We start from the raw sequence: 18,440 nt of genomic DNA on the forward strand, positions 1-18,440 counted from the left end.
TCATGATTGTGTAGCAATGGGGAAACAGTAGAATTCATGTCACAAAGCCTAGGATATTCTAATGTCAATAAACCACCATGTTCTCTTATAAAAGCTATTTAGGCATTCCAACCTAAAGTTGCAGATCTCAAATTATAATTAACACACATTTTATGGGCTCTTACTTTCTTATCTCTTATTTTCTTACAGTTGCTTCACAATTTAATGACTGTAGGAGGATAAAAGATGACATAGACAAAATTTCTAGTTGGTGTCATAATGGCAGCTAGCTCTAAAAGTAGGAAAATGCAAAATTAATGCATATGAGTAAGAAAAACAAACTCATAATGTTCAAACACAGCATCAGTATTGTGCAGCTTGACACAGTCATGTTATTTAAATACCTATGTGTGACTTTTCAGAGTGATACAAAACGGAACGAGCATGTGAGTAGTGTGGCAGAGATGGCAAATGGCTGACTAATTTATGAGGAGAATTTCAGAAAGTGTGGTTCGTCTGTGGAGGAGACTGCATATAGGGCAGTAGTGCAACCTATTCTTAAGTACAACTAAGAGTGTTTTGGATCTGCACGATGTCAGATTAAAGGAAGACACCGAAGAAATTCACAGGTGGCCTGTAAATGAATGCAAGTGTTACAGAGATGCTTCAGGAACTGAAATGGGAATCCACGGAGGGAAGGAATAATTCCTTTTGACGAACACTACGGAGAAAATTTAGAGAACTGTCATTTGAAGCTGAAAACAGAATGATTTTACTGTTGCCAACATACATTTCATGTAAGGATCATGAAAAAGATATGAGAAATCAGGGTTCATACAGAGGTATAAAGCCAGTCTTTATTCCCTATATAGGAGAGGAAATAACTAGTACTGTTACAGTGTACCCTCCACCATGCACTTCACAGTGTTTTGCGGAGTATGTATGCATATGTGGATGTAAACTCACTATGTCCAGTCTGCTCATACTCCTCTTCTACACACCATAAAAGAATATTATGAATGGAAAATTCCATTAGGAAAGTGTCGTCGTCATTGTTCACTGATTAACCTCCTTTTTCTTTTCTTTTTTTTTTAAAAAAGTAAATAAAATAAAATAAATAAAAAAAGACTGATTTGCAAAAACTGAAGAAATATTATCTCCCAGTCTTTATCATCATGAAGAGTCTGTCAAAGATCTATATAGCTAGTGTGCAAAGTGCAAACACCTGCAATTACATGCAGACTGAACAAAAAATTAAAAGCATTTTAAAAATCAGTGACATAATGGTTCAGTTGCATTCTCAAATAGAAAATGCAAAAGAATAACTTACCCCTCAGTTTTTCATCCATTCCCAAAGTCTGAAGAAAGCATACAAAAGAAGTTAAAATACTAAATGAACATTATTTATACAGCAATACCAAATTCAGTTTAACAGTATCATGTGAATGACATCATTAAAGTACATGTATGAATAATTTCTATGACCACTGTCAACAATCTAGTTAATTTTAGTTGTATGGAGACAAATTCCATGCCCAGCTCCAGATAATTTGCAAGCAATAATTAAAATACTAAGAATGAGTGAATCAATCATTTAACAGCCTGGTTCATATTTTTCCAGCTTTTTTTTTTTTTAAAAAAAAAGAGCTAATACAGATAAATACAGTGACAAAATTACACAGCCTATCACATGTCAGCAATATGTGTTCTTATTCTTCAACTGAATGTGCTTCCAGTTGAAAGAGTGCTGATAAACAATGTAGCTGCATTAGCAGCTACCTACATATTTGATTAAATAATACTTTAGTGCTACAATTAGCCATGAACGCTATTGCTCTGTATTTTTAATTTTATGAAAAGTTATGAAACTTCTGAGATTTCAACATAAATGCAGAGAAATAAGATTTATTCACAAAATTAAGTACAAAACAACATGCTTCCTCTGAAAACACACACACACACACACACACACACACACACAGAGAGAGAGAGAGAGAGAGAGAGAGAGAGAGAGAGAGAGAGAGTTTTCTAATTAGCTCCACAGAATGACATTCTCCAAAAGTTCACTAAGGTTTCCAATCCTGTTTATGTGCCTATCAACTGCTCATTGCCTCTGCTATGTAGCGAGTGGTTGTGTATCTACTGATACACTGAATTCAATTTTTATTTACATTTTGTTGATTTCCCTAGAAACCGTTATGTGATATATTCAAGTCATCTCCAAAATGTTTACACATTGTGTCCAATAACTAACAGCAATGTTTGTAATTATAGAGCTATCACTTATTTCTGCACAATGTTACATCCTTCATACTCTAACTTATGGTAGCCAATAGAATTGTTCATGCAATAATTCTTTGGATGCTTCCCACCACTCCATCTCCCATGCAACACTGAAAATTTTCTGTATACAATCAATAACCTTGTTTCAGAGTGGATTATCTAATAAAACCAAGAACTTATTAAAAAAAAAAAAAAATCAGAAGATTCCCCACGCCCATATATGTGTCTAAGGACGTGTCACAAATTACATACTCTGTTACATTTATAGTTTTGTATGGGCACTCCACTCCACTTTCAATCACCTATTCAATTTATGATACAGTATATCGAACACTCTTGTCATATTCCATCACTCTGACAACTCTTCCACATCACACAAGTCATTCTGACCTGATGATTAACTTACAGCATTCTACTTAGGCTTGAAAGCCAGATGTACATACAAAACTACTAACCCAATCCCCATGCAAGCAGCCCTACTTCTTTTTTGCTCAACCCCACCAAAAGGACCTGTGCTATATTTAGGCCCAGCTGAAACCAGTGTTCACACTATTATGTTTATCAAATTCCTAATTACAGACAACATTTGACAATACTGACAATCACTATATGTAGATGTGAGTACAAAAAATCCACATACATAGTTCTGGTATCATTGCACAGACAAATCTATCAAACTGTGACAATGTGGGTCATTCCACGTCAAATCATGCAGATCATGTCCCCCATCATCTCAGATTGTCACAAAACTTTGCACATTTGCTTATCTTTTTACTCTCACTCAAAAATTTTTCTATATTGAATTCTGAATGTAGAGATATTCTGATAACTGAGCTCTGCAGGAATGTCAATGCAAAATGTACTTGTATACACAAATGCCCATAACTCAGGCATTCATGAAGCTTTTAATTTTGGATTTTTTTTTTCATATGTTAAGAGAAGCACTTAACAGATATGGAATTATTTAAGCAGTAAAGTTACAAGGAACAATGCAAAAAACTTAATGTGTGTTACTTTCCAATTTCTGGAAAAACTGCAGCCACATTGAAAAATGCTTATATCACGTTTATGCTACCTGGTGGGAACTCATAATCAGTCTTAAATAATTCCCAAAACAGTACACATTGTAATAAAATAAAATTATTAATGGGTTTTCTACAAATGGACTCACAAATAAATCTGAAATCATAAAACTTTACGTTGTGATGAAAAAATAATAGTAATTCTAAGTAAGATCATCCATACCTGACACACACTGCTTCAGAGCTTCATGAAACTTTTTCTACTAGTTGCTTTCTGCATGGCAATAGTCAATGTGAAATTTCTTTACATACGTTATATAGTTAGAGGGGAAAAAATGGATTTTTTTTGCCAATGTAAATCCTGCAACTTAAGTTTGTTATTTTGATTGCATTACTTCAGACAGTACTACTACTAATAATAATAATAACGTAACGTATCTTATTTTCAACAAATCACTGTCATATTTCTCCATGTGTCACAGAAGGGGGTGTATCTTTATTGGTAAAAAAAGTTAATAACTATCCTTGACTTATGGGAATACAGAAAATCAAGCTACTGCGGCCCAAACAATGATTTTTAAATATGTATAACACTTTCTGACAGCTGATACAAGATTTATTTTTATCGAAACTCTGGTATTATTTTTTAAAAAAGAAAAAAGAAGCAGCATCCTGAGTTTTGATAGATACTGGATATTCATTTAACATGTCACATCACTGTTCAGATCATTCAAATCAGATTATGTAAACTGACAACCTATAATAAGGCTGCCTCATGAAAGTAAAGAGCCTAAAGTTATAAATTTAATTGAAACATTTTCAATACACAGGTTAACTTTATTTAGGGTGACAAATTAGCATCTTTAAACAAGTATTATAGACACAATAATGTTAATTTAAAATGTACATGTTCAGTAGTGATGATCCCTGAAACTATCAATGAAACTCCTTGAGAGCATCTCTGTTTCTAATCCACTGTGGCCAATTATATTCTGTTTACTTCATATCTTTTTCATTAAAGTAATATGGTCTGCCTAATGTTAATTTAGGAACACCAACAGCACATAAAATGTTTTTCAAAGGCACAAAACAGTCTTCCTTTTCAGGCCAAAAGACTGACACTGCTTGTCCAGGAGCATGGAGAAAAAGAAGTTCTGACAAAGGCAAAGTACCTCCTGTCATCATATACAGCTGCTACAGAAGAATTTTGTCGAGGACAAGTGTGTGTCCACTGTGGGGCATTTTCATTGAATGAAAAATAATCAAGGACAGCTTTTCAGAAGAAGTTATCTCCTAATCTATAAGGAAACACAAGAAAGTGGTTTGGAATGGTGAAAATTACTGGTACCAGGTACTTGTGGATTGTCGAAAATCTCTTCTCAAGGTTCTTGCATAGGAAATCTACACTGACTTTCTCTAAGAAGCGAAAAAGAAACACCACATTTACCATTTTGCAGAAATTGTAAACACCAGATGCAGTTGTTATTTGTGCATCATTCGTTAGTTGAACACTAACTCTTCTCAATATACGTTTTATAGTTCCTCCCAAACCATTGCACACAGATTTACCATGGTTAACAACAAAAAGGGAATGCTCAGCCATCAATAGAAAAATCATTTTCGTGCTCACGCAAATTTTTAAATCTTTTTCTATTCTCACATTGAGCAGCACATCTGTCAGTGAAATAATGCATTTTCTTCACTTGTGGGTAATTCTCTACCAGCCACTTATCCACTTCTTCCTGGACAGCATTCACAAATCCTACATCATGTTCCATATCATAACTTATAAAGCAGTGGTTCACTATTACCAATTTAGTTTCTTCATTTACCACATTAATACACATGGGATGGATTGTACAGATGCTTCTTGTCCAGTTGTAACTCTGAATTACAAAACTATTGTTTTCAGCAAAGTCCATTAACAGAACTGCTTGTGCTGAGGTTAGATTTTCTTTCAATTTTTTCAATGATTTTGACTCACACTTAGATTTAAATGAGTGGTTTTTAAGTTCCTGTAATTTTGTTACCACCAAGTCCACATATTCACCAACAGTTGCAGACTGCTTTACCAATTCTGCCCAATGATCTATGTTTACCCACTGACTGAACTCTATTTCAACATCAGCATCTTTGTAAGATAATTTCTTTTTTAATAATTCTGACAGTCATCACTGGGACAATTATCATAGTGATTAGGCATGCAGTTGTAGTTTTCAGAGTCACGTACAATAAAATTTATAAGTTCTTTGTATGTTTCTTCAATGTGTTCTGCATCTGAAATCAGTTTTGCATTTTGATGGATAACACACACACACACTCACACTCACACTGAGTGCAGGCACTTCAGCTAAAATAAATCACTTCGATCGCAGTGAACAAAATTTCGAAAGATCAATGTTTATGTTTGGATCCTTCCATTTAAAACAAGAGTATAGTTCCCTAAAGTGTCAAAAGGTGAGTCTTTCCTGCATATACACATTCTTATGAATGCTAATATACACATTCTTATGAATGCTAACTTTGCATTTTGCTCCTGGTAACATTCAAGTATATTCAGCATATTGGTAGACATTAGTGACAATCTTTACCACTTTATCAGCAATAACTTTCCCCGTTTGATTTGGGAATTGATAAAATGCCAATTAATGTTTTCAGTTTCCTTGCTTTCTTTTGATCACGAGGGTCGAGCTAAATGACGTGGTGTTTTTAGTAATATTCCAACAGTGCAAGAATTCACATTTTCCTTTACAATTAAGTGAGCACTAATTCACTTAAAACATACTTTATACAAATGGAATGATAGGGCTGCACCACAAACAAATATGGCCTGGAATGAGATTTTCACTCTGCAGCGGAGTGTGCGCTGATATGAAACTTCCTGGCAGGTTAAAACTGTAGGCCCGACCGAGACTCGAACTCGGGACCTTTGCCTTTCGTGGGGAAGTGCTCTACCATCTGAGCTACCGAAGCACGACTCACGCCCGGTACTCACAGCCTTACTTCTGCCAGTACCTCGTCTCCTTATCTATTCGCAGGAGAGCTTCTGTAAAGTTTGGAAGGTAGGAGACTGATACTGGCAGAAGTAAAGCTGTGAGTACCGGGCGTGAGTCATGCTTCGGTAGCTCAGATGGTAGAGCACTTGCCAACGAAAGGCAAAGGTCCCGAGTTCGAGTCTCGGTCGGGCCCACAGTTTTAATCTGCCAGGAAGTTTCAGATATGTCCTGTCTCACAGAAAGAAAAAAAGCAACTGAGCCCAAACAGACTAATTGTTGCATGCCATTTATTCTCAACAATGAATTTCTGCAATTGTTGTATTGTTTCAATGCCTATAAAGGTTTCAAACAAGCTACTGCTACCTAAGAACACTTTTTATCGTTGTGAGCAGGTGACTGGCTGAACACATAACTTATATAAGTACTGAACTAGTCAAATGAAAGAAAATAAATTTCCACCCTTAAAGTTAACTTGCCAGCCTGGAATGAGCTATACTTAAATATGCTAATTTGATACCCTTGCATCTGAAAAAGTGAGTGGATGAACTTATTTAAAATGACCTTCTCCTTCACAGCAAAAAACAGTTTGATTTCAGATGTGTGTGTCAACTGATGGAAGACCCCCTAAAATTTTTATTTTATTAGGAAGCTTACAATCTAAGGTATTATTTAAGACCATAATCAGGTTCCCAGCAGGTTGGAGAAACATGATACAAACATTTTTCCACATCCTAGTATTTTTTCTGAAATCAAAAATTGAATATACGTTAATATTTTTTTAAAATTTTCTATGTAACTTTACTGTTTCAAAACTGACGTCTGTTAACTATATTTGCTTATGCTTATATACTTATAAGCAAATGTGCAAAGTTTTGTGAAATTCTGAGACAGAATGTTACAAATCCTTGAATTATTGCGTGTTTTGACATGGCATGACCCGCGTCCATTCCCAATTATATAGTTGGAACCAACTCCCCCTGAAACGAATTGCCCTTCTTTTCACATTTGGCTTCTGAAAAATATCTGGTGTGGTTTGATATGCCTTTTTTCAGAATATAGTCTCTCTGCTAACTTTAGGCACAATATGAAGGAACCTTTCCTTTACAGCTTGTCTTCATCTTTCTATAATTCTAAAGTATTTTCTTTCTTTGTTTGCTTCCTTGTACAAACCTCTAGTCCTACAACAACTAAATTTAGTGCAGTTATCTAACATTCTGCAGTTAGCAATAACAAAACTATCCCAATTTAGTTGAGTGTAGCCACTTTAATAGTCTACCATGGCTGGTAAAAGATTTTGTTCTAAAGAACTATTATATACTGAGAAGTGGTTATACAGGGTGAACGTCAATAAAACTGACAAACTGCAGGGATGAATTCCTGACTGGAAATGGAGGAAAATATATCCCATGAACATGTATCTGCAAATGTACTGTTGTCGCTGTAGGTGGTGCTGACAAATGAAACTTCCTCTGACCACATGCCACATGTTCGGCGTGTGTTGCAGACTGTGAAATTGACGCAGTGTACTATAACCAGCCGAATGGTCTGGTATTCATGTCGAGAACACGTCAAGGTGGTATTTGTGTACCACCAAGTAGAAGGACATGGTCGGAGGCAACTAGACTACACCAAAACAAATACACTCACAGACACCAATCACATCAAACAACATTTCGAGCTCTTATTGTATGTATGTGTGATAAGAAGTTCTTTCAGACAGACAAACACTTAATTGTACTTTGGCTGACACCATATGGCAGACCACTTGCCTGAAGCTTCTACTTGTCTCAATATCCTGTAGAGCCTGGTCCTCCAAACCTAGTGTATGCATAGTCCACTGCCTCCCTGTACATTCTCGTGTCTGAAAGAACCCATGATCACAAAAATGCCCAAAAAGGGCTTGAAACATTATGTGATGTGGTTGGTGTCTGTGATGGTATTTGTTTTGGAATAACCATGCTGCCTCTTGACTGTTCCTCTCTGCTTGGCCATACACAAACACCATCCTGACATGAACATCAGACCATTCTGCTGCTTACAGTGTGCTGTATCCATCACACAGCCTGTAATACACAAGGAACACATGGTGCATGGTCAGAGGAAGTTTCATTCATCAGCACCAACTGCCATGGTAATGATGCATTTCCAGGCACATGTTCACAGGATATTTTTTTCCTCCATTTCCAGTCAAGAACCCACCCCTGCAGTTTCTCAGTTTCATTAATGTTCACCCTCTAGTGTTAATAATCCAACTATTTAATTACTTAGCTAGAGACTGCACAACCCACATTTGTTAACAAAGATAGTAATGAGAAAATAAGTCCAAATATGTTCATTAAGGCTTACCTAAATTCTCCTGCACTCTCCGAGTACCTGGAAGATCTAGTTCCATAAGTGTCTCAACACTTATAATACTGGGATAGCCTTTTAACTGGCAGATAGCACTGTATGGACAGGCATGTGCTCTTTCATTTGCCACTAGAGTTGATCCTGGTCGTATTTGCTGTGTAACATACATTAGAGCTTCTTCAACTGCTCCTTGATGTTCCTGTCATGCAAAGGAAAGACTTCTTAAAATTTAAAGTTATGAGCTATTTAGTAACGGTAAGGGAGTCCCTCATAACAAGTTTTATTCTCTCAAAAAGAAAATGCGAAATGCAACAAGGCAATTAAATTTTGTGTAAAACTTGATAATAAAATTCATCTGTTGTTTTTCATCAGTATTTTTACTATGCCAATATACATTTATAAATCAAAGATTCCTCGTCAAGACTGCAGTTATCATGTAAGGACCTAACTGCAATGTCAGCACACCAGAAACACCTATCTACAATTGTGTTGTATTTTTTGTGTATGACATCCAATGAAGTCTCTCCCTCATGTTTAATCACTTACATCAACTAATGCAGTTGATATGATAGTATACACAGGACTGCTGCCAAATATCTACATTCGGTTTAGACTCGCCAGCAACAACAGTGAGTCGAGGCACAACATGCTTTGACAGAAAAGCTTGAAACTCATCCAGAACTTCATTTGCAGAATCATTTCCACTTACAACATAAAAAGTAAATGAAAATCATGCCAATGGAGAATTCACTATTGCCTGGCCTAATGTCAACTCTTTTTTTAATGTGAAAATGACAATATTTTGAAATACATAGCTTGAAAAAAAGATCCTTTTCTATATTTTCAAAGTGTGCAGAGGTTTGTAGCAGTCAACATACCTTCGAATAGGTTAAGTTACTGGAATATCAGTTCAAAGGGGGAAGAACTGGGGAGAGAACTACTTTTGGTATATATGGAATAACTTGATATTTGCATAAAGCAATTCAGAAGAACCCTAAAAAACCTAAATAAGTGAGCCTGTCCACCTGGGTTGATTGATGATGCCATATTTAAGTTTGATATTTCTGCAAAAGAGCTGGTCATTTTTATCACTTGCTGTGAGTAAATGTGTTTCTGAAGGCTTCAGCCAGATTGTGAGGTAATGTTAGTGATCCATTTAAATACGCATTTTCAAATGATAATTGGATTGTTTGCAAGATCTTAATAAACCAAGTACTGAATCTCAATTTTTGCATAAATTGAGACCTTGATAACTGCCAAGGCAACAAGTGTCATTAATGCTTTTCAAATATGTTATGTGTGCCTGCTAACATAGTTCACTTGGTAATAACTAGATGGCCGTGTGGTACTTCGTCTTAGCTACGTCCTGCAAACTTTTAATTTTTTACATTTACTGAGCACCTCTGCATATGTGTACAAACTGGATTTTTTACAGATGAAGTAAATGGGCATGTTAACTGACTATGACAAACTACTGACAGGAACTGAACCTGGAGTTGCTAAGTTTTTGCTCCAATTGGCAAAGTTATTCTGAAACATACATCTTCACATGATTAAGAAGAAAGAGGTGATAACTCTTGTCTAAAAACATCTACATTGTGCCTCACAGCAGATAGCATGAAACATTGAATTTCCATGTAAGGACTAGTAATTGACTGAACTCCTTTTGGTAACAAAATGAGTGGAGTTAATCTGAAAAATTACCATGGAAGGTTGGTAGAAAATAATTAAATACTGGAAAATAAATTTAAAAATTATGTCTTGGAAAGTGGTCTCCAATTGTTCTTGACGAGGTGTAAACTGCATCAAAACAGAAAAATGGGTCTGAAGGCACATTGTATGCTAAAGCAGAAAAGACTAAAAACATTACACAGATGCAAAACTTGACTTACATTAGTATCAGTTCTACATAAGTAAAGCAATCCACAATAAATGGCAAAAAATAGCTGGGACTGACTAATGACTCAATGCGGACCTTTAGATTTGTAGCCTGGAAAAAAGAAACTTCTTACTTCTTTAATTTAATCACATTAACACTGTTCACAACACCAGAATCATCTGTATGGTTTCCAGTGTTTACTCTACTCATCAGGGCACAATCACTTCAGTTACAATGCAGAAGTGGTTAAGTGACATGCAAAAGTCTCGCCTGAAGACTTATTTATATGATCACAAAAATCTGGAGTCAACTAAGTTACTGCTCTTATCATACCTCTTTACATGGTTATACTATGTGCAGTATACACCAACATCTGCTTGGTTGTTTCAGTGAGCTGTGCCGATCACATTCCTTACACCTTCCCTCAGCAGCCTTGGTGTAAAACATGCCACATTCGGACAGAATTTTGCATGAACTGTGTGTTTGGTGGCCTTTACTACATTTAATATTCCACATGGAGATTAAATTGGCTCAGCACAGGATAAATAAGTATTACTTGCTTATAGTATCTGTACTAATAAGACTCTTAAATCAACTGGAAACAACTAAACCCTCAGTAAAATACTGTTTGGAAACATAAGCTAAATGGCACACCTGTTCCAAGATCCTTGCCCATATTCGAGCAGGCATTTGGCTTGTGTCAGCTATACATAAGACCTTCTTGGTGTTTTTTTTGCCAGCGCAATCAATTACTGCTGGATTAGACGTCATGTAACCATCAGGGAATATATCAATAACTACTACAGCATTGTCACCACCAAGAAGCCAAGCATGGTTGTGGTCTTCCACATACTTGCTTGCCACTTCACTGCAACGGTCGTAGATTCGTTTAACTACATGATCTTTAATACCTGAAATAAGAATCAGAGGCATATTTAAATAAATATATATACATAACTGAGAATGGTTAGGATATTAACAAAACTTCTCAACAAAATTATTTTTTACCAAGAACGAAGTGCACAATTTAATACATCGTCACTGTAATTATCATAAAAACAGGGCAAAAGCTCGACTAGCCAGAAACAAGGAAGAGCAGCAGTGGTGACCTTTTTCAATGACACATTCTAACACTTCTCTAAAGTGCTTTAGCAAAACCAAATTTCCAAGACTAAGCCAGATGTTACAGCCACTACAGCATTTCCACAACAGTTGCCACCTGCCCTTTGTGTAAAACTTGGTCAAACAGATGCCTGCTCAAACAGAATGCAACACCTTCTGCTGTGGTCAGCAACATCTTAATAGCCAGTTGCCAGGTCTCAATATTTGCACTGTTAATAATTGCCTATTCTGAATGTATTGGATGCTGCTTACTATTGTCAACACTCCAAGAAAGTTGACATTTTGTTCTACGCCACTGCCAACAGCAGGCAGTATGTGCATGACACTACAAGCTCAGACTGGAGGAACTCGGTTCCTAGGTGTTCAATGTCAACAAACAGTTAATTTTAATCAAGTTAGAGTAACAAATGCAATTATAAAATAAAGGGTGTATTGTGTTTCTGTTGAAGAGAAACTGTGTAAATTATCTTATTAATACACCACTCTCACACAAACATTGAAACTTTGAAATAAATAAGAATGAACGCACTTCTTCAAAGAAACAGTGTGGTAAGTTTCTCATTTTTCAACACTTGTGTGCTGTTAATACCACTATGTTGCTAGGAAGGCTTATATGTTAGTAATATCATAGAACATGTGATCTCACCGATAAAAGCCTCTGAGCAAGGACAATGGTGAAAAAATTTTTTCAAAAAGTAAAGATGCTGCTGAAAGGGATAAATTTCAAACAGATGCTTAATGCAATGGCAAGTGTATGACACTTCTAAACTATGACAATCATAATGCCACTGTACATTTTGAACACTGAATCTCAATAAGGATTACATATTTTAAATTTGTTAAATGTAATGTGGAAGTTAAACAATGAGTGGAGTAGAATGCACTATCAAATATTTCAGATCCACTCTCAACTCAGAATTAGGGGAAGAAATCTCTACTGCAATATTTCTTAAATTTCATAATTCAACTGTCTTCTGCATTTAGTATTTTAACCACTGATTCAAAAACACACAATCAGCAAAGTTGAAATGTAAAAGGGTCGTTTATCTCTCCCTTGAGCACGTAACAATCATAATAAAAATTCCAAAAATGAATTCACTCCTTGTAATACAACTAGGAGCTTAGGAAGTATATTTGTTACTGATGATCAGTCAAAAAGCACATAATCTCAGATTTTATCAAGCTAACTTATTACAAGTATGTATGGACATAGGCATAAGTTGGGTATAACCGAATAAGGTAATGCACCTGTGAAGACACTGGGCTTAGATTCAGTTAGATGGAGAATCAATTCATGGAAAAGCTGGGATGATTTGTTAGAGAATGTTACAGCCAACCAATTGCACTTTCATTAAACATATGTGTGTATATTCGTAAGTCTAAGTATTAGACATTAGGTTTTCCTTATTATTAGGATGATAAATGCTACATCATTGTACAATGAACTTTGTACATATAAATTGCTAATAGAAATGCATTGAACACAATTCTGAAAGCAAAATATGACAGTTACTTATATTTCTGATACAGAGGTAGGCTTAAGTGAAAACAACCTCTCTGCAAACTTACCTAAAGTAGCTGAAGCTTGGGCTACAGGAGTTTGTTCACACCAACATAGAATTGCTTGGAAAATCTGTTTCAATTCACATTTTATGTGTATAAAAAATGACCCTTCTCTTATTGATAACTTCTTAGAACAGTTCGGGCACGCCCAGTTATATTTGTCAACAACACGAGCTTTATTCCACGTCATGTATCCATTTACGCCTTTACAGTCTTCATTTGTACATCTCCAGGTTCTTCGAAGTAAACCCATTTCCTTCATCCATTCGCACAGTTCACCCTCATGACCGGGTGTTAGCATAGGTCTAATAACCATGTGAAAATATTCGCAATGCCTGAAAATTGACGAACACAGTGGAGGATAAGGCCAGCGAAACACGATGTCGCATTGACTGTCATATGACATTATTAATTTGTATTTGTTTTCTAGACCGAATGAATTTTTTTGGATACCTCGTAAATTCCTTTGGCGACGAATCGTCTGTTCTGGGTTCGTCATTCTCCGCGTTCTGATCCATCGTGCTAATCAATAAATACATAATATGTTAACCTATTATACACAAATACAGAAAAATAAGGAGACTGTACGTAATAAAATTAACCAAGCTGTCTTTTATAAGGTACCTTGTAAAATCGTGCGAAGACGATTCTTCTGTTTTCATCTCTATACTTTCTACTGCCTGTTCCATCATTTTATTTGAAAAAATATGGAAAACGTAACACTGACACAAACAAACAGAATATAAATAAAGGAACGATACCTAATAAAATTAATCAAGTTGCCATTACTGTGTCAAAGAGTGTAAACAAATACTGCGTGGCAATCGCGTCAGTCGATAGTCCTCGTACGTTGCTGCATGACTTGTAATATATTAGGAATTTGCCAGCACAAAAAGCTGATCTAATAACGAAATATGTGATTTATAAATCAAAATTTACGGTGTTTTATTTTTAATAAAGAAAGACTTAGATTTTTGTTTGACAGAACTAAATTGTTGGTGTAACTGTTGCTCTTTAAATCGAAAGTCACAATCGATAAGTAACGTATGGAAAATTTATAACGTAAAAACCTGTTCTGTCACTGTCTTTTTAAGTTTTCAACAGTTGGTCCCGTTACTTCCGGATACAGCCCAAGAAGCACGGCGGAATGAACGTAGAAGTGAGGTTGTGGTTAGGCAAATACTGTCTGTGGTTCACAATGAGTCCTTACAAATGTACATCGCAATATCTAACCCTTTTTTTCTTTCGGCAGAACAGCCTTGTACTTTATCTTTTCCCTCTCTGCAGTACAGAACCCAAGTCAGGATATACCAGGAAATGCTTTCTCGTAAAAAAACACCTTCAGAAACGAGTGCTATGTAGTATCAGCAAAAGGATGCAGAATATTATAATGACACATTTATTGTTATTGTATCTGTATGACAGAAATAGATATACATCCACAAACAGATGGGGAAAATACACGTTCCTACTTATTTGGTTTATAACAAAGACGAGAACATTTTTCGCTAGGTGTTATACATCCTAGTAATATGAAAACGGCCACTACATGAATAATATGTGTAGTGTCATATGTATGAAGCAGCGTAATAGTCATTAATAATGGCGTTACGTCTATTGCTGTTTAAAATTATTAGTCGTAATTAAAAATGTATTAAAATTTTTGTCTAGCAGGAAGTATAATTCTTCCTTCGAGGCCTAGTTTGCAGAGACTGGTTACCAACTCATTTTAAAACGTCTACATTCATTTATTCGTCTTTAACGCTGCCCACAAATACGAGTTATCTAAACGAGTGTCGAGAATATTGCGCCTCCTCCTGCCCAAGGCGCAGTGGTAAGCAACGAAGTTATATTCAAGCGTGGGTAGCAACTGCCCTGCCATTCATCTATTTTGTATGTTACTTCGGGCAAATGCTGTGATGGTTCTTTAAAATAGTTAATGGCTGACAGTGAGTTTCTTTCCTCTTCATTGTGAGAATGTCATTTCTGTAGTGCGACTTTTACTTCCAAACGTTTAGTATTTTCCTCGCGTAGTATGTATCAAATTTTAATCTCTTCTGTCTATTTGACCATGGATTGAGCACACAGTTTTGTTTGTAATCCGTTGTTAAAACGGACGGTCAACCAACTGATCGTGAGTGAACTTTTCAATGATGACTTTGAAGAGGGGTCATGTGAGAGCTGCACAGACGTGATAACGAAAAACAGATAGCTCCCATGAAAGGACCCGAGTTCAATTCCCGGTACTGCCAAGGACTTTCCCTTTGGAGGCGCGGAAGGGGTGAGAACTAGTACGGTGTTCACTCGTGGTGTCAACTGGTGAGGTACTTGGAGTTTTTAAACGAGATGTCGTTCTCCGCGGTCTGGAAAGTAGGCAGAACGGCCGAGAGAGCTGATCACATGCGTCAACACACGGTATCCGCACGACGGCGAACGACAGATAATGAGACGGCGGCCAGCCTTCAGGGGCTGGACTGGAGCTCTTTATTCAAATGTACACCCTCCGTCGTATTTGTGTGTCTGCCATCTGATATGAGAAGTTTCAGTAGGTGCAATGAACATGTCAGTTGATCGTTTGATGACTGGTAAAAGGTCTTTTAGGATTTTAAATTAAATGTTCGACCCACTTTCTATTAAACAGCGATTTCGCCCAACTCTGGAGGAATGCGTAAGAATTTAATTTTCTTAATGGTGCAAGTAGCATCTCGTTTGGCTTCATGAATTATAAAAATACACATCCTAGGCTTTATGCTGCGAACAAAATCTTTAATGGTTATCAGGATTCGCAGCAGAGAACCCTGCAATGTTAGCCGGCGATGCTTACCGCTTGTTATTTAGTCTCTACTGGTATATCATATTATTTTTTTTTACTTACAGTAGACGTTTCCCGATTGTTAAAACACATTAAATTCCTGTCCCTTTGTATGATAATGCAGTTTCATGTCCTGCTGAGGGTTTCATAGGTTGTGTTGCGGCCGCTGCGCCTTCGAAGCGCTTCCAGCTTGCATTTACTTCTAAAAGAAATTGCGTGCTGGTATTTCGAATCTACGCAGTCTTACCGCAATATAATATTGTAAACACATTATTCAATTTCCGTGTGAAGTCTTTCGTGCTATGGTATTCTCCCTCATCGCTCCGTATTTCTGCTATTGATCGTTCCGTTTGTTACAGGTATTCGAGGTGCCGCCAAACTTTGGAAGCGAATGAGGATTTATTCCTGAATGTTTTGATATAAGGAACACTAGTTCTCCAGTAGCCAGTTAAAGAGTAATTCGTTCGATTTATTGTAATAATTATGTTTGTTTTGAAACATAGCACATTTCAAACACGCATCTCACACACACTGATCTCTCTTTCGTACGATTTAGTTATATATTCCTCACACATTCGTGAAAGGAAACGTCGTCTTTCCAAGAACGACGCATGCCTTATATTATCAATGTCTGTCACGTATGTGTTTTCAATACTAAGTTTCATAACGAAGAACAAGCGCTCTGCAGAGGTGCTAGAAGTTGCGGTTCGCACCGGCAAGTAGCTCCTTGGGGGGGTGACAAAGACTTGCTAGTTGTAAAAATATCATTTTTTCCTCGTTTCATTCCTGACAAGGCATCGGCAACTGAGAAGGTCAATGTCAGAGAGCATCGACAGGTTTCTCCAAGAAATCGATACATGTCGAAAAACCATGAATTGTGTATCAGATCGTTTTGCTGTTTTAGACACAGCAAACTGGTTAAAACCGCAGAAGCTGAACTTCCCGCGATTGTAAAAAGTTTAGTTGCCAGTTATGAGATTTATGAAGTCGGTGTCCTTGCAAAAATCCCACGCCTAAGATGATTTCTGCAAGCTTACAAAGTTCCAAGATAAGATCCTCTTAGTTGGCGTATTTACGATTTTTACAATTCGTAGCTGAATATGCTCGTAAACTAAGTTTATGCGCTTCGGTACCACCATGCGAGAGGAGTTTTCCAAAACTCTTAAAAGTTATCTTAGGTCCACTATAAGTCAAGCACGACCAGCTAGTTTGTCTGTTTGTAAACTGAAAGTGGTGAAGCGAAAGGTATCGATTTTGATGACGAATTTCAAAATTTCTAGCAGGAAAAGTTAGAAGAAAGAGATTATAACCTCCTTGTTAATCATCTATCACTAAGACGACTTTGGTTATTTGTACTGCTTCATTAATTAGCACTCTACTTTGCTAGAAGCAAAAAAATTACTACACAGAATTATTTTTGTTTTGTTTTGTTTTTTTTGGGGGGGTGGGGATGATGACGGTCGGGATGGGTGACAAGTTCAAACACAGCACCGGGTGCTGTCCGATGTTGGTGGTACTGCTATGAAGAACAATATCCAACCGACTGATATGTGTCAGTGGTGTAGATTAACACAGTTTACAGTTCAGGACACATTATCGAAGATGAACTTTAACCCATACAGGAATTTACAGATACACATTTAATGTACAGAAATCTGAACTACGAAGTGCTAGAAGTACAGAATCAGTTATAGTACAATTTGATAAAGATTGTAATAGGCCTAATTTTAGATGTTTCCGAGACTTTAGATACTGTTGACCGTAAGGTTCTACTAAACAGGTTAGAAGCATTAGGAGTAAAGCATAGCAGTTTAAGTCACACCTAGCAATAGGTTGCGAGCAGTAGAGAAAACACACACACACACACACACACACACACATATATATATATATATATATATATATATATATATATATATATATATATATATATCAAATAAGTCTCAATTTTAAGTAAAACACTTATCAGAGCCAAATTGCATTAGCATTGAAGTTCATCAGGGTACATATTATTGCCTTACGATGTATGTTAAGTATATTGTCTTCTGTGATTTTTAGCAAGGCAGCGATTTGCATCTTTACTCTCTGGATTTTCAATTGTCTTACTCTCTGCAGATAATATCAGAGAGTAGTTCTGGTTCATTCACGTTCATTAGTCAAATGAGTTAGAAGATTTTTCAGAAATCTCCAGTTTCCCCATTTAGCCACCATTTTGTCAAAGCATAGTTTAATGAAAGCCATAGTACGAGCTCCAATTTCCCTTATCTTTGAATGAAGATCATTGCGCGATTTGAAAGTTGGTAGTAATAATATATGCTGTACATCCTCGGCGAAGCCCGGATTTCTGAATTTAGTGGGGAGCCCCTTCCGTTTAGTCTATCTGCAAGTGTGTCCCGCTTCAAACTGTCTATGAGATTTTGTAACGCTCTCGCGAT

At 36.5% G+C, this 18,440-nt stretch overlaps 1 protein-coding gene across 4 annotated transcripts in view; it reads right to left on the reverse strand.

The window, feature by feature from the left end:
- The window catches only part of LOC126345148 (uncharacterized), a 105,291-nt gene extending 91,283 nt beyond the window's left edge, over positions 1-14,008 (reverse strand). For all 4 annotated transcript variants that reach the window (XR_007565163.1, XM_050002080.1, XM_050002081.1 and 1 more), the window contains exons 1-5: positions 13,818-14,008; positions 13,647-13,715; positions 13,200-13,528; positions 11,163-11,419; positions 8,627-8,828 (exon numbers count right to left, since the gene is read on the reverse strand). Coding sequence is in view for 3 of the 4 variants with exons in the window: in XM_050002080.1 (XP_049858037.1) it covers positions 8,627-8,828; positions 11,163-11,419; positions 13,200-13,528; positions 13,647-13,715; positions 13,818-13,885 (925 nt within the window). In the remaining variant the exon portion in view is untranslated. The remainder of the gene's footprint in view (positions 1-8,626; positions 8,829-11,162; positions 11,420-13,199; positions 13,529-13,646; positions 13,716-13,817) is intronic.
- Between the last annotated feature and the right edge of the window lie 4,432 nt (positions 14,009-18,440).

The sequence above is a fragment of the Schistocerca gregaria genome, chromosome 1 (assembly GCF_023897955.1).
Source record: "Schistocerca gregaria isolate iqSchGreg1 chromosome 1, iqSchGreg1.2, whole genome shotgun sequence".
Taxonomy (NCBI): Eukaryota; Metazoa; Arthropoda; class Insecta; order Orthoptera; family Acrididae; genus Schistocerca; species Schistocerca gregaria.